At 47.6% G+C, this 16,860-nt stretch overlaps 1 protein-coding gene across 2 annotated transcripts in view; it reads left to right on the top strand.

Annotated features, from left to right (window-relative positions):
* The window catches only part of TRAPPC9 (trafficking protein particle complex subunit 9), a 3,490,818-nt gene that overhangs the window by 185,998 nt on the left and 3,287,960 nt on the right, over window positions 1-16,860 (top strand). For both annotated transcript variants that reach the window (XM_069621680.1, XM_069621681.1), the window contains exons 6-7: window positions 7,314-7,435; window positions 8,041-8,166. In XM_069621680.1, coding sequence (XP_069477781.1) covers window positions 7,314-7,435; window positions 8,041-8,166 — 248 coding nt within the window. The remainder of the gene's footprint in view (window positions 1-7,313; window positions 7,436-8,040; window positions 8,167-16,860) is intronic.

Below are 16,860 nucleotides of genomic sequence, written 5' to 3'. Positions count from 1 at the left end.
CTCCGTTGGGCTGTATCTCAACACACTGGGCGAAATACCAGTAGCGGGGTGGGTGGAGGACCCCCAGCAGGGCATAGAACAGCTTCCAGCACCCACCTTACAGCCTTTAGGGTGGCTAGACCCGTATGTTCCTCGGCGCAGGACTGGGGCCAATGAGGCACGGGAGCCGCGGCCAGCCAGGGGTTAATGTCGCAATCCACACCGCCGAGGGCTGAGTCCAGCACAGGTGCACCACAGGGGGGGGGGGGCAGCGTTGATAGCTCCTCGGTGGAGTAATGGGGCCAATCCTGTTCATTGCCGCGGGGGGCAGCGCCCACGTCCCGCGGCCATTGCAGGCCGGAGACGCCGCTGCATGGGTGGTGGGGAAAGCAGGTACGCTCACACGGCAACTCCGTGTCCTCAGGCCAACGAGCGAATACCCCGCTGCCCCTCAACACAGCTCAGGCGGCCCCCGATCCTCCAGCCCGGGGGAGCCGCACATGTATGCAAGTGGGCGTCGGGCTCCACCCCAGTCCACGGCCGCAGGAACGGCCCGGCACTCCACCCGGCAGGCAGCCGTCGGAGCAGTCGCGCCGAGCAGGCCAGCCACACGTACACGGCCGGGGCGGCGGGTGTCTCAAGGCCCTGCCTCGCCTGGCATAAGTGGGAGAGAAGATACAGCCGAAGCAGAGGGGCCGCAGGTAGTCAGCAGATGACTGTGCCCAGAGATAGAACACGGCAGGGGCCCGGCGGCCGACGCTGCAGCGGGCAAGAGCGGCCACGCAAGGAGGCCGGATGCCGCCGCTGGCCCAGGCACCTAATACGAAGGATGCTGGCTCCGATTCCACCCCAGACTTCGGACACAAGGAGAGGAAAGCAGCAGCAGAAGAATCGTGGCAGTAGCGGTAGGGGATGATAAGGATTAGCGCCGATACAAAGCAGATTCTGCTGGGCAGGAACAGAGCTCACTGGCTAGGCAGCCATATTGCTTGGCTGCTCAACAGCGCCCCCCATTCCCCCTGTTCTTAAGTTCGGTCTGGGCCTGTGGCCGACGGATAATGCTGGGGAAGGTCTCGTCGCTGCTCCGCTCCGACGACAGGGTTCCGGGGGTGAGAGGGCCCCTGGTGGCTGCGCAGGTATAGTTGCAGCCGCGGTTCTCACCAGGGTCGCGGCCGGCTCTGCCTCCTTCTGGGCCCCAGGTGGGTTCCGTAGGTGGGACCGCGGCTGTTCGCGCTGTCGGCTGTCAATGTGCCCCTCCTCTTCGTCCTCTGCCAGTTTCTCTCATCTTGTCCCGTTCCGCTAGTTAGGTTTAGCGGGCGTCCACCATCTTGTTTTCCTAGGAGGACGCTGGTTGCTGGGTTTGAGAGTCAAATTTAGGCATAACGCGTGCGCGCGTTAGCCGGTCAACCTCAACCTCTGCGTGCTTCAGAGGTTCCGGTCACCAAAGATGATATTGGCGATCACGGAGCTTCACTGGAACCACATGATAATTGCGACGGCGGCGCTTCAAGGGAGCGACTGCATCACTGGCGCTCCGAGCCACGCCCCGCTCTGGTAATTTTTAAAGAGCTGCCAGAGATATTACCTTGGGCATAGCTGTTCGCTGCAAAGACCTCTGTGTAATAGTTATTGTTCAGAAGATTTTTCCACAGCCCTCTGTTGAGGGTTGTGAAACGGTCTATACTAAGGGCAAGATTGCGCTCGTTCCAAAGATAGGCCAAACTCTCTGTGGGTAGCAATGGCAGAGCAACCGGGCTAGGGAGGAAACAAAGCTGGTCATGGATGCAGTTGGTCACAATAGATAACCCAAATGAGGATGACATATACCCTTTTTGTTTTTTATACGTTTGCACTTAGATCAAACGGATAACATTAGTACTTTAGTTGGGCACACTAGAACAGAACATATATAAAAACAAAAAACGTGCCTGAGGAAAGACCATTCTAACTCCTAAAGTTAAATTTGTGAATCGTTCCCGATGGTAACTCAGTTCATTATAATGCGAAGGAGTGGGGAGGAAAAGGAATAAAAGGAATCTGTAGACATAGGCAACACACATTACCTTGTAATGATCAAGCCCCACAAAAGCCATTGAACAGCCACAGTAATTCCACGCAGCTCCTTGTGTACAGTAGAACAGGAAACCACAGGAAAACCATATACCCAAGTCTAGTACCTAGAAAACAATTTAAACCATGACCAAAGGACCATCAAAAGTCCGATACAAATTAGGCTTATTATACCAAGCCTGCAATGTCTCAGACATACTTCCAGAAATGGGTGGCTACCATATTACCAGTTGGATACAAAAACCCAATACATTTCAATAGAAGTGTGTGGTGCAGTGATTATGTACTTTAAAGTCCCTAATAAATGGCCGTTAACAATCCAGACTTTGGTGTAAAATGTCAGGGAACCTAGAGGAAACCTGTGAAAAATTTTAAATTGTCACTTTAGGAGGAGTTTAAAAGTTAGTAAAAGTGTTCCCTATATGAATTAAAAGGCAGGCTGCTGTTCTGGCTTAAAGCCAGGTTAGTATTTGTTCTACCTCACAGGTTTAACCAAAGAAGCAACATACACCAGAATGAGCACCCTTTAAGAGCCTATTGTCCAGGTTCCAAACTCGGCCAGCTGCAGGGATCGGGCCAATGGAAGTAAGTAAGTGTCCGTATATTTGAAGGAGGAGCACATTCCCACCACCCCAGGCCCTAGGTGACCCCTGAAAAGGTATCTGGTAATAAAATCGTGGCAAAAAATGTCACTGGTAAAGAAAATTGCAGCAAAAATGCTCTGGTTTGACCCAGTAAAGGTGTACCCCATTATACCATTTAAGGGGTGCAGGGGTGTCCCCCGCTCCTCTTAAATGGTATAATGGGTCCGAGGGTTGCAGGGGTGTCCCCTGTATCCTTTACATGATTGTGGCAGCAAAACAACAGCATTTGTGCCACAATATTTTCTATTCACAGCTATTTCTGCTGTGATTTTAAGACATGGAACCCCTGAAAATGATTTCAAGGAATATAGGAGGACCCCAGGATGAAGGGACAACTACATATGGTGCCAGTTATTGAGGATTTGTCTTAGAAATTACTGAAGAACCTGGTAAATGTAGAATAGAGCTTAATTTATTGGGACTTGAACCATGAACCAGCGACGACCCAGACAGACGAAGAGAAGAATCCGCAGTAGCCACTGGGTAGGCACTGGGAAGACTTGTGGAACCTGATCAATCATTCCAGCCAGAAAAGTGACAGGCAGGGAGCGCTGGAGATGCCCAACAAGGACTTCCGGCAGCATTATGAAGAAACTGGAGCAAGGACAAATGAACCAAGGCCCAGCCAATATGGCCAAACCAGGTCCTCAAATGCAGCAGCCAATCTTTGAAGCAGTTGTGGTGAACCAGAAGAAGGAGTTGGTCTAGGACTTGGCATGTTCAAGGATATTTATTTAAATAATAAGAAACATAACTATCTAACTCTATTTCTATGAGGGTTATTTCCTACCTAATAAACTAAACTAAGGGTGCTTGTCAAATGTCCAAAACAATATATTCCTCAGTCCAAAACCTACTTGCTAGTTGGCCCTACCACTTTAGAAAAACATAACAACAAAGAGCCGTAGCCTTTCTGTTCGGTTTCATCTGACCAAACTACTTGGGTTCTTCCCAAATAATGATCATCAAATGGTTAAAGTTCATAAATTTTTCACAATATAGTTCTCCATCCTCTTTTTAGATTCTGAATGACAAGCCACACATTCAATAATTTCCGTTCTTAAAAGCGAAAAAAACATTTCCCAGTGCATTTCCTCCCCTTTTAGGTTTTGTCTTTTGGATTTGCTCTTGGTTTGACTTTTGCCCTCTGATGTGCTTAGCCCAACAGAGTCTCTCTTTGGCATCTCTCCGTGTCCAATGTTCGGTTTTCTCGAGCTCCCGTAACCCTTTCGGTTTCCCTGGCTTTTTATAGTAATATTGATTGGTTTTCTAGGACTCATAAAGCCCTCTGATGTTTTGATCTTCTTACTGAAGCGGGATTTCTCTTGGGCATCTGCCCGTATCCAGTTTTCAGGTTTATATGGCTTGCACAACCCTTTTGGCTTCTCCAACCTCATATATCAATGTCAGATGGTTTTCTAGGGCTCTGCAAAGCCCTGTGGCCCTCCTGAAATGCTTAATTCAGCAGGATCTCGATTGGGTGCCCGTCTGTGTCCAGTGCTCGAGTTTTCCAGGCTCCCATAACCCTCTTGGCTTCTCTGGCACTAGGGGACACAACAGTCTGTCCCTCTCCCCGCCGTTACCTTCTCGGGAGCATTGGCTTCTTTTTCTCTGCCCAGATCACCAGTTGTTAGTCTTCTTATGCGGAAGCCGGTGATCTGATCTCTCTGCTGCGGTCTGGTCTCGGTGTCGGTTAACGGACCCCAGGCACACCGCAGCTGTGGTGTGGTCGTGCTGCCAGGCGAGAGGGTCCTTCTTATTCCGCCCCGTCTCATTCTTTGCTTTGGCTTTGTTGCATCTTGAGATGCCAGCATTCTGGCGTCTCACTTGCGATCTCCACGCTACCTCTGGCTCTGCAGTCTGGCGTGGCTTCATCCCTCCAGGACGTCTTCCCGTCAGAGGCTCGCCACTGAGTAGGATTCTTTCTCCTCCATTCAAGGTTCCTCGTCTTTTTATGTTTGCCGCCACAAACTAAAGGGGTGTGTCGTTGCTCTTTGACTGTTGAGCTAAGGTGGAATCCAGCATTACCTGAAGCCAAAGCGATTGAAGTAATGTCAATATTTGTTGAATACAAAACAGATGGAACAACCGTTTTTTTTTCAATTCCCATGTAAGCAGACAATGCCTTCTTGATAGGGAGTTCCTCATAGGAATGGGAGTCCTTGTCCCCTTGAGGGGAGGCCCTCCCAGTGAGATTCCACTTTCCCATATCCCTAGGGAGGGTTTCGCATACCGGGCCCACCTCTCTAGCCTCAAATGGCATGGCTCCCCTCTGGGGAGAAGGGAAGAATAGTCCAGATTCGTCACACAATCCTCCTGCAATTCTGGTAAGTATCGACTCACCTGAGGGATGTACAGTCTCTCCCTTAGATAAGTCCAATCACTCAAATTAGACAACATGCATAAACATACAGTGTTTTGGAGGCTGGCTGTACAAAAGAACATGCTCCACTTACACCGGATGTGTATTGGGCTTCTTTGGGTCAGAAAACAGACTAACCAAATTTAAACCACATTAGAGGGTAGAACGTTTTGGGATGCAGGTGCAACGCCCTAAATGTGAAGGGAAGTGGAAGCTGCGGAAATTTTATTCACATGAAGATCTGGTCATTTTTTATGTCGGAGGGGGGGTGGTTTGTCATTTGTCACAGCATTTCAGGCCACTTTCGAATTGGATTTAGTTTTGCCACATTCTAGAGAGCACTAGGCTACAGTGTATTGGGGATGGGAGGGGGGGGAGAATGATGGGCAACAAAGATATTGTTGGTGATTTTCTTAAGCATAAGGGCCTCTTGCCACATTAGCCGGTGTCCTGCCATTTTGAACAAGGCCCTGTTAGAGTGTGTGGATTTCAGTTAATTAGGGCAATAGGCCGCCGTTCTCAGGGTCTGTACTTACATTTAATAACCTTTTATTCCTGCTTCCCCCAGCGAGTTTTCTGCGTGCCTTGCAGGCCCTTGTAGGAAGGGTAAGGTGCGGCACACATATTAGCTATTGTTGCAGGGCCCAGCTTTTGTCAGGAGCTGTGAGTGAAATGTAGAATAACGGTTTGTGCTCTTGACAATAGAGAAGTACAATATGAAGGAAATATTTTGGTGTGAGCGAAGTCTGAGCAGAGTCATTGCCAAAGTATCAAACCAGATTGTAGTTCTGCTGCCCCCTAGGAAGTGTTGGGACAACTGGGACTGTGATAGAATGGCTTCGTAGTATGAATACATATTTACAAAGAGTGGAACCTCAGTTACGTTTTTTATGAAGCCACCTGCTTCCCAAGAGATGGCCAGAAGAATGTGTGCTAGGGATAGCAACGTGTTTCAAAAACGAGAGTTGCAGAGTTCACTGCTACAAGGCCCGAGAATTGTCTGGATTACCAAATTGCTGAGCTCATGGGAGTGGATATTACGGTGTCTAATTGTTGACTTCACTGTTCACTCTCACTACATGATTGGGTTGTTTTGGTGGGACTGCACATCAGAAAGTACATAAACTTGTTTTGACCAATGAGGGAATGCCATTTTAGTAAATGTTAAACGTATAACTTTAGCCAATCAGGATGGAGTATTTTCTGCTGACCGTACAATCAGGCAATTCATATGGGGTTACACTTAGGATGGTCATGGGTAAGGTACTAACCAGTAGGGCGTACTAATGTATATTGTGTTTAGACTTCTGTGTAGGTGGGAGCCAAGAGGGAACATGGAATTGTAGTTGATACTTGTAATGTATTCAAATGTTGTGGTTTTTGTCTTTTCAATACTGACTCAATGTGGGTGGGGTCGAGAGCGTTCCAGTTCTAAGGAGCCGACTGACCCTCCCAGTCCTAATTTCCATATGTTAAAGCAAATCGTTCACTCCATTATTGCTCCCTTAGATTGATTTTTCTTCTGATAGTTTTTTGGGCCTCCCGTTCAAACGCTAGGGTCAGAGTGAGCCCACATCAGTTCATCTGCCATTTTAGGCCTGCATCCTGGTCCAGACAAATGGATGCCCCAAAACAAAATATACCATGGTGGTGCATTGGACTGTTAAGAATAACTACCACTGCTGAAGCCAAAATTAAATGACATCTTCCACCAGTTTACACTCCTAGTTGTAGGGTGATTAATCACTGTGGGACAAAAATGGGCTGCTTAAAAATCACCCCTGCCTTAGTATTCATATGGGCTACTAGGGCTGCACTTCGGAAGAAGGGTTGCAGTGGCAGGGGGACTTCAGTAGAAATTACTCTGGCCACAAAAATAACCACAGCAAAAAGAAATCCTATTGTTTTTGAGGGACCCACAGCAAATATAGTTTTGGTGATCCAGAGAATTGCAGTCAGTGATTTTAAGTAGGTATAATTTACCCAAGGTTTGTAGATTTCTCTTTGGATTCTCAGTGTTTGATTTTGATATCTGTTCGAATGCATGTTACTGTATTCTAAGGATTGACATGGCATTGCTCCCCAAGAAGTCTTCAAAGTTGCTTAATTTAAGACATCCAAGTTGGGTGTGTTGGCTCCCAAAACAAACTGGTTATAACTGGTGAAAATGTGGCACTATGTGAAAGAAAATATAATTTTATTGGACTCTTGGTATCTGATTTTATTTTTTAACACTGTATTTTACTGTAACTCTGTAGGTGCTTTAACTGCAAATGGAATCAATGCAGACACCAGTGCTGAAATAGGGCGGGCCAAGAACTGCCTGAGCCCTGAAGATATAATTGAGAAATATAAAGAGGCAATCTCCTACTATGGCAAGGTAACAAAGGAATGAGTGCTGGGAATGATGATATAACCAGTTACCTTTCATAGCTCCTAACCCTGTAGGTTCCAGAACAGATTAGGCAGATCTTAACATCATGTAATATGGTAATATAGTCCTCCCCCCGATCCCCATTGTGAGCTTGAATCACTTCTTTGCTTTATTTTCTGATTTTGTTTACAGAAAATAATTTTTCACCTTTTTTTCAAAATATGTTTGTGGTGTGCCCATCAGAAAGGTTCTTGTTGTGTTTCATTTGTATGAATATTATGGTTGTAAATTTCCTGAATTTCCTCCAAGACTGAGCATTTTGGCAGATGCGGCATAGTGCAAGTGCAATCTAGTGCATGTGTAGAGTATCTAGTAATGCCAGACTGCACACCCAGCAGCTCCCTGAGGACCACCATGTTAAGTTTGAGCTGTTTTTTTCTTTAAGAGTTTGGGCTGTCTCCTCAGAAGATGACTAGAAAATGGATGCATTATTTCATAAATTATGATCCATATTTCTTGGTTGTATAGTCCTGTGATGCTGCACATTTGTTTTGTTTCAGCAACTGTTGCGCACCTCTACAGTCATTCATCTTTGTTTTTTTACCAAACAGTACAAGAATGCTGGTGTGATTGAGCTAGAAGCGTGCGTGAAAGCTGTGAGGGTCCTAGCAATCCAGAAGAGAAGCATGGAAGCTTCAGAGTTCCTTCAGAATGCGGTCTACATCAACCTCCGACAGGTGAGCAACCAACTAAGAGGACAGTTTCCCAAGCAGCAGTTGACGAGTCATCTCGTTATTAAAGAGAGGGTGCTGAGCAACCTTACAGACTGCTGGTGAAGGACTCTCTACTATTAGGCAAAGTGGAGGATGGTTGAAACATCCCCAACAAGAAAAGCAAAACCCAAAGGGGCGTCACAGGAAGCTGGCATATCTATTATATCCCATTGAATAGATTTCCAAAAGACCATACGATTTTTAAAAAAAAACTAAGAAAATGTCAGAGTTTCCAGTCATAAAAGCTGAAGCCAATTGGTCCTGCTCTGCAGAAAAGACAATCACTACATTTTAGTAAAGATTTCTTTTTTTGTAACTGTCTCTCCATAGTTTCTATGGACCTCCATTCTTTTTGCTCTGTTTTTAAACATTCTCTGACTTTTTGAAGGGAAGTAAAGCTTTCAGCTCCGTTTCTCTTGCCTTTTGCTCAGTGTTATGGGGAAACTGATCAGTCCTTCAGACTGTCGCGTCTGGGAAGCTTTTTGTTTTCCTTTTGAATTCTTGTACTTTTTACCCTTCCACACAACACCTTGCAGTGCTATGGGGATAAATCCCCCTCACGTTTTACACTTGGGATTTTTGGTGACTTTTATATGTGCCTAAAGACAAGCTAGTGCCAGCAGATAAATTCTTAAAATTATTGATTATTTTTAGTGTGCACATTTGCGTTTACCGCCTATGGCAAGTAAACGTGGCTCGTACCCTAAAACGGCCGTTCCACAAGATTTTCGCTTGCTTCTTAAGCCAGGTTGTTGCATTTCCTTTTTCCTGCCTTGCCAGGTCAGGAAATCCCGTAAAAGACCATGCGCCTGCCCAGGAAAACTGCTGCTTTCTCAGTCTAGTGCTGCCTTTGTGTCTGTGTGGCCCAGGAAAGGGGTGGGACTGTCTAGTCCCACTCCACATACGTGGTGCCAGAAAGTCTAGTTGAGGGGCAGATGTGAAGATGTGAAACCAGTAGTTGTCCCTGATTGGACAACTACTGGTGTTTGAATGGTGCATATCCTTACCATTGGTGGGCTTGGACTTGCTTTCAGCTTGTATTTTGGATAAGAAGAGGACTCCTGCAGCCATTTCTTCAGATCAGTGTTCGAGCCAAGCATCCCTCATAGAAGAGCAGCCTGAAGAGGCCAGACATCCCTTTCCTGCTCGGTGAAGCCCTGTTGGACTCAACGCCTTCTCAGTTATCCAACCACCCTGAGACTGACCTGCTCTCTCATGGGCTACCTCACCAGAACCGTTACTGTTCGGTGGATGCACGTGGAACTTTGGAAGTCTGCTTTCCTCCCAATTTCTCAGCATCAAGGCATCCTGTCCTAGAGAAACTTATGTGACCGCGTCTGGAAGGACGCATGTTGTCGGAGGCGGCCGTTGGAAGTCACCCCCCCCCGGCCCTCTGAAGAATCCTGAAGAGCCCTGCATCAGTGTTTCTTGCATTTCTTCATCGCCAGGGGTTGCACCTTGCATCTCTACCGACTGGCAGGATCCTTGCACCAGCAGCTCCTGGGCACCTCTCACTGGAACCAACTGTGGGACATCCAACCTCCTAAGGGACCCCTACACGATCCACCAAGTCACTTGGGTATATCCGAGTCAGGCGAGTAAGTAAACACAGTGCATTGGTTTCTCTCCCTCCCCCTTAGATACCATTGGGGAATAAATCAATTTTTGGTCTCCAAAACCTTCCATTACACTTTTTTATGGTGGTAAGAACCTTTTTACTTAACCTTTTTAAAATTGCATTTTGATCCATCACCAACACAAGTAAGTTATAACTTGCCTACAGATACATTCTGGGGAGAAACATTATGGCTCCTGTGACCTTTGGGCACAAGTCCCCATCCTTGCAAGGGTTTGGGCTGTTTAAGTTGGGCAATTATCTTGTGGTCTGGTTCCATCATTGACTGCATTCAATTTACTTACCTGCTTGCTGAAAAAGTTGAGCTTTATTGATACTGACTTTCAAATGCCAACAAACATATGCAATATTCAGATTACATGCACAGTCGTCTGTTTTATTCAGCAACTACCCCTGCCCCCAGTAATCTTCCCCAGTCTTTAAATCAATTGTGATTAAGGAATCCTTTGACCCATTAGTAGCCTGGGGAGAAAGCACAGTAAAAAAGGGGTTTGAGCCTACTGTACCCAACTAGAAGAGCACCTCTTGTTGGGTTTGAGATTTCTGTTACTCCGTTGTTGCAATCCCTGGCCTCTTCCACACGACTGCTGCTAGCACAAGGTCAGGTTTTTCAGTAGTTGTGGCCTGTATAGTGTGGATTGCCCATCTTTTACATATTCTAGAAAAGGTGCCCATGTGCAGATGTATTTAGGTATGGAAGCGGACACTCGCGCCGAGATTCTTTCCATGGCTGCAATCTCCCATACCTTTAACCACCACCAGGCCTGAGTTATTCTTGCTGCTATGAGATGGTAGGATATTAGTTCTGCCCTAAGGCCCGACATAGGTTGGTTATTGTTTTCCGGTGCATTTCCCAAATCCAGTACTAATGGACTAAATGGTAATGAGAGTAACCTGGTATGTCTTTTATTTTTGCCAGGATTTCTTTCCAAAATGTTTGTTTTATCGGACAGCTCCACCACATATGGGCCAAAACCTCCCCCCCTTTGACCACAATTATGCCAATACTGATATGGAATTTTGGATAGAGGTTATGCAATCTCTGTGATTCCTGCCTTTTTCACTTCACAGTTGGTAATCCAGTGCCTGATTTGTGTGTAGAGGAAGCGTTTCATCTCTGGCAGGGAAATCTTCTCTCTACGCTCATTTAAGGGGTTCTTTGTGTTAAAATTTCGGCAAAAATTGCTGTTTACACATTAAATTGCAGCAAAAAGGCTGTGGTCTTGCCTCTGCAATCCATGTAAAGTATGCGTGGGACACCCCCGCAACCCCTGCTCCCCTTAAATGTTATAATGGGGTACACCTTTACCGGGTCAAACCACAGCATTTTTTCCGCAATTTGTTTTTGTGCAGACTACTTTTTTGGCCCGATTTTTATTACTGCATACCATTTTTAAGGTTAGAGGGTGTCCTTCCATGTACAGCTCCCCGAGTATCCAGGGATGCTGCCCCTCCCAATTTCTGAAAGCTCTCTTATCTAATCCCAGGGAGATTAATGGGTGACATGTTAAAGGGGGAGCCAACCCAGTCTTAAATCCCAGTAAGTGACACAACCTTTCCCAGTGTTTTACCGTTCAGTTAGTTTTATCAAGGTGCCCACCCTTTGCCGGTTTTGCTTCCTTAGTAAAGGAGGGGAGAAGGTAGAGTGGAGATTCCAATTTATAGATCCAATCTTTCCATTTTGGGGCCCTCCTTGTCCTTGGCACATCGGGCCTGTTTGAGCCGCTAAGAAGTATCTATGAATCAACGGGACATTCAATCCCCCAAATACCTTTGATCTAAAGGACCTTACGTGGGGCTTTTTGGTGTTTATGGATCCATATACATTTTCCCATTGCTCTTTGTAGTTCCGGCAGGTCCTTCTCTGAGATTGGGAGAGGCTGGAATACATAGTTACCTCAGAAGAAGGGCCACCTTTACTGTCTGGATCTGGCTTAACCAGGAAATCTCCTGCAAGTCTCAGCGTGGTAATTGTTCCTTGGCCTCATTCCACATCCCAGGGATATTGGCCTTCATCTGGGTATCGTATGTTGGGGCAAGCCTTACTCCCAACTATTTTATCTCTACTCTGCTCATTTAAATGGGAACACATGTTTCAAGGTTCTGAGGATTTCAGGGGATTCTGTGATTTTAAGACCAATAGATTTTTTTCATGATTTATACGAAAAGCGGAAATGGTGCTGAAATTATCCAACGTAGTTAAGTTCTGGCACAGATGTGGCTGGATCACGGAGAAAACTGAGGATCTCATCTGCGTATAGTGCCACCTTATGCAGGGAATCTTTGTGATTCCTTGGGTTCTAGGATTTGTTTGGCCAGCCGTTCCATCGCTTGGGCGAAGATCAAGGGTGATGGCGGGCATCCCTGTCTGGTTCCCTTCCGAGGGAGATTAGGGGTGTCCATTGCCCGTTGACCGTCACTTTCGTTCTAGGGCTTTTGAAATTAGCCATAATGGATTTGGAAATGTTGGGACCAAATTCAAACGCTGTCATGATCTCTGCTTACAAAAGATCAGGACTTGCCCGACTCCCTTGGAAGCAGACCCATAACCCCGGTTCTGAGTGCCAGCCAGTCCCAATTGGGACCTTTTGGACCCTGTCCTGGCACCAGTGGCACCAGGCTCATAAAGATGCCCAGTCCCAGCGCTGGAAGCGCCGGGCTCATAATGCTTGGGTGGACTTACCTGCAGCAGACCATGCTGCTTACTTACCTGCCAGTTGAACCCCTGATCCTCTTCTGTTTGGGACTACTTTTCCTGTTGGGTGGGGCAGGAGCCACTCCCTAGGTTCAGAACACTGGAACTCTTCTGGAAAGCAGGAACTCTTTTCTTACCTAGGCGTGGCTGTGGAAGGAGACACCTAAGCACTACAGGAGGCTATTTAAACCACACCCGATGGATGAATCTTGCTTTGCGTTATTCTGCATTCTCTGCAGCAGAACGCTCATCGTGTCTTCTGCTTCTGATCCTGGGCCTAAGGGAACAAAGGCTTACCATCCTGGAATCCAGTCTTCAGCAGCACCTGTAAAGACAAAGAAAGAGCAGGTTAGCACTACGGTCTTCAGTGGCAGCGCATCTCTTACCTGGTCCATCGGCTGTCACCAACGCCTCGCGCTGCATTTCGGCATCTGAAAGACAAATTCCTTACCTACTCTTCGCATGCTCCGGAGGTCTTCGCACTGCATTCCGGCATCTGAAAGACAAAATCTTACCAGCTCTTCGCACGCTCCGGAGGCCTTCGGCGCTGCATCCCGCATCTGAAAGACAAAAGAAGGTGCGTTTAAAGACATTGGGCAACTTTATTACTCACGTGCCATTACTCCTTCCCACGCCGAATCCAGTGGGTATTCCAGCACACTTCAGCTTCTCTAAAGCTCAGAACTTGTACCTGCAAGATAAAAGGGACAGTTAGTGCGCATCGTGAAGGAGGCTACAAGCGCTTACTTACGTGCTTCCAGGCGCTTCTATTCCTCACGCGGGTTCGATCCTCAACTCACATCAGCCCACCATCCGCCATCGCCGGAACCCCGCAAAACAAGAGATATCATTACAAAAGACGTTTAAGACATTTGAAGTGCCCAGAACTTACCGTTCGTGCAGTTAACGACGGACAGCAGTCCTCTGAGGTCAAGAGGCCTGCACCCTTATCCAGCGAAGAAACTGGTTATGGCACCCTGCCCCGAGGCAGATGGAGAGCTTGGCGTTCACTTACCTAAGGTGAGGGCGTTAACCTTTGGGGTTCTACAGGCGAAGAGAAAGGGAAGAGGAGAGAGGCACCCAATAACCCCAGTTCATTAATCCCATATTTTCTATCTGCAGTCGAGTCAGACATACAGTGCACAGAGGTCCAGCCCAAAGAGCCAACCGTGTGTTACACATCACCTTTGAAGATACGGCATTCACCCAGTCAAGACCGGCGCCTCTGCGGGAATCAGGTGAGCGTTACAAACACTTTTGATAGCATAAGCTGGGAGTACCTAGAAAGACTATCAAACGCCCTACGTGCATCTAGTGAGAGTATCACAAAATCAATCTTGGCCTTGTGAGCCTACCGTTATAAGGTAAATTACCCTCCTTGTATTGTCATGTGCCCCACCCGAACCCTCTGTCGATCATAAAGCCCATTTTGGTCGTGGTCAATCGGCGACAGAAGGACTTGCATCAATCTAGACGAGATTTGTATTTATTATTTATTTTTTTGATGATTTTACTATACATTTTTGTGTCCCTGTTGGGGAGAATTCTCATTTCTGTATTTATTCACTTCAAACTTAGAGACACCCAGCTCTTTTACTGGACCTTAGGACTTTTTAGTCACTCTTTCATGTATTTTTGTTTTGTTTGCAAATTAAGTTTTTATTGGTTTCAACAAGAGAGGAACCTCAGGAAAAAGCATTAATCGACAACCGGAAGACAACGTTATGAACATATGTTTTGGAAACATCCCTGTCCCGCTCCTCCTTTCCCCGTCCCCACCGCCCTCCTGCCCCCCATCAAAACATAGTGCCCCCTAATACCAACAGGTCATACAATGCTAGGATATTACCATGTAGTGCACCAATAGCACAGGAACGTCTACCCTCATTGGGCATGGGCACCGTTCTCGGGGCACCTCTTGTCCCCTCAACTGATCATCCGTAGGTATCATGGAACTTCAACCACTCACACTCTATTGCTGCACTCCCTCTTACCCCCCATGTATTGCAGCTGTGATTTTCTCCATGAGGTATATGTCTTTACCTTTCTCAGCCAATTCCATCCGCCGTGGGAGGTTTGTCCTTTTCCAATGCCTATTTAAGCAAGCCTTTGCAGCGGGCAGCAAGAACTGCACCATATGGGGCTGGGTTTTCCAATAGTCATCGTCCTTCTCCAGGCCGAATAGCATCAACATTGGGTCGAATCTCTGGCCCTCCCCTCCACCTCTTTAATCCAACCCAGAACCTCTGTCCAAAAGATCTGGACCTCTCGACACCCCCACCACATGTGCCAGAAGTCTGCCCTCTCCCTACAGCTGTGCCAACATTTAGGGCTCACATCTGTGAACTTTTTCAGACGGCCTCACTGGGTCGTATTGCCATCTATGCAGCAACTTAATTCCACAGAGTTTGTATTGACAGACCACTGAGGTCTTAAAGGCCACACTTCAGACTCCACAAGTCGTTGTCCAGCTCCTGCCCAGGTCCCTTTCCCACTTCTGCCTAAGACCTTCGACTACATCCTTCCACCATTTCACCATACAATTTGTTCAGTAAAGGGGGGGGGGAGTTAGCCCCACTGAGGTCCCCCGAAGCCCTTGTAAAGTTGACCCCCATGTAACAAATACTCTTCCCCTGAATCTCCATCCCCAACCCCCCGAGTGCCTCCACATACCTCATTCCATCCCTGGCGAATGGGAATAGAACAGACTTCTGGCGGTTCACTTTGAAGCCTGAAAGGGACCCATATTCCTCATTTATCTCCATCGCAGCTGGGACCGAGCTCAGTGGATTCCTTAGGTGCAGGAGGACATCGTCCACGTAGAGCCCCAGCTTAAACTCCCCTCCCCCCATCACAATACCCTCGACCCGAGGCACCCTTTTCAACTTCTCCACCAGGGGTTCCATGGAGGGCTCAAATAGCAGGGTGACAATGGGATTCTCTGTCTAGTCCCTCGCTTTAACTCCAGGGCCCTTGAGAGCCTACCGTTAACCGCCACCCTCACCGTGGGGGAAGAGTATAGCGCCTTGATACCCCTCCTCCTCCTGTCACCGAACCCGTACTTCTGCTGGACACCATGAAGGAAATACCACCCCACCCTATCTAGACTTCTCTGTGTCTAAAGACAGCAGAACGGGGTTACCCTCCTTGTTCCCGGCCTGGTCGATCAGTTGTAATGTCTCCCTGAGTGTGTCCGCTCCTTGTCTCCCCCTGATAAATCCAACCTAATGGAGAATAGACCAGTCGCAGTACGACTTGCTCCTTTCTTGAGGCTAGTTCCCGCATGTGCACCTTTGCATCCACGTTTATAAGTGATTTGGGCCGATGGGACTTACAGCTTTTGCAATCCCTTCCTTCCTTCGGAATGACTAATATCAGGGCCCGTACGAGTGATTGAGGGGCCCTCCCTGTGGTCAATATATGGTTAAACAGTTTCACCATGTTCAGGACCAGCTCTGTAACAAAGGTCTTAAAAAAGCCTACTGTGTATCCATCGTCCGCAGGTGCTTTCCTTATCTTCATCCCACGTATCGCCCTCAGCACCTCCTTCTCCATAATGGGCCCCTCCAGCTTCTCTGTCTCCACCCCCACAACCCCCCCCCCAGGCTTGGCTGGAGGATTCCCTGCAAGTACTGCTCCACCTGGCCTTCCCCCCCCACACCCTCTATTTTACATATAACTTCTCGTAAAACCGAACAAATTCGTCCAGTACTGCACTTGTGGTTGGCTGGAGCCTTCCAGAGGAGTCCTCAATCCCCTCCACCCAGTGGTCTGCCCTTTGCCCCCTTAACCTGGATGCCACCATGGCGTCTACTGTGTCCCCCTTTTCATAATAGCGTTGCCGTAGGGACTGCTGCCCTGACACCACCTTGCCCACTTCCTATTCCCTCAATTCCTGCATCTTCCTTCTGATCTGCTTGAACCGCTCCTGGGCAATCCCTTCACCACCTATTCCTTCGGCCTCGAGATCCCTGATCACCCCCCTAAGCCTCGCAGTTAGCAGTACCCTGGCCCTCTTCTTCTTGGCCCCTTCTGCAATCCACAGCCCTCTCCACGTCGCCCTCGCCGCCTCCCAGACTGTACAAGGGTCCACCTCCCCGTGTCATTAATCCGGAAGAAATCCCCCACTGCTTTCCTCATCTCCCCAGCAAATACCTCATCCCTCAGCAGCATGTTGTTGCTCTTCTATAGAGAGTCCCTTGTTCGTAGGCCCGCCATGGAAATTCCCATTATAACAATGGGAATAACTGCTAACGGGGGTGAGGTCACATCTGGATACCCTGTGCACTTGGGGCCTCTGAATACACCAATAATCAATCCTCGTTCT

Source organism: Ambystoma mexicanum, chromosome 5q, assembly GCF_040938575.1.
Source record: "Ambystoma mexicanum isolate Mex_15411 chromosome 5q, UKY_AmexF1_1, whole genome shotgun sequence".
In the NCBI taxonomy this organism is placed as follows: Eukaryota; Metazoa; Chordata; class Amphibia; order Caudata; family Ambystomatidae; genus Ambystoma; species Ambystoma mexicanum.
The sequence above is the reverse complement of the archived record's forward strand: the minus strand, read 5'-3'. Positions and strand labels throughout refer to the sequence as shown.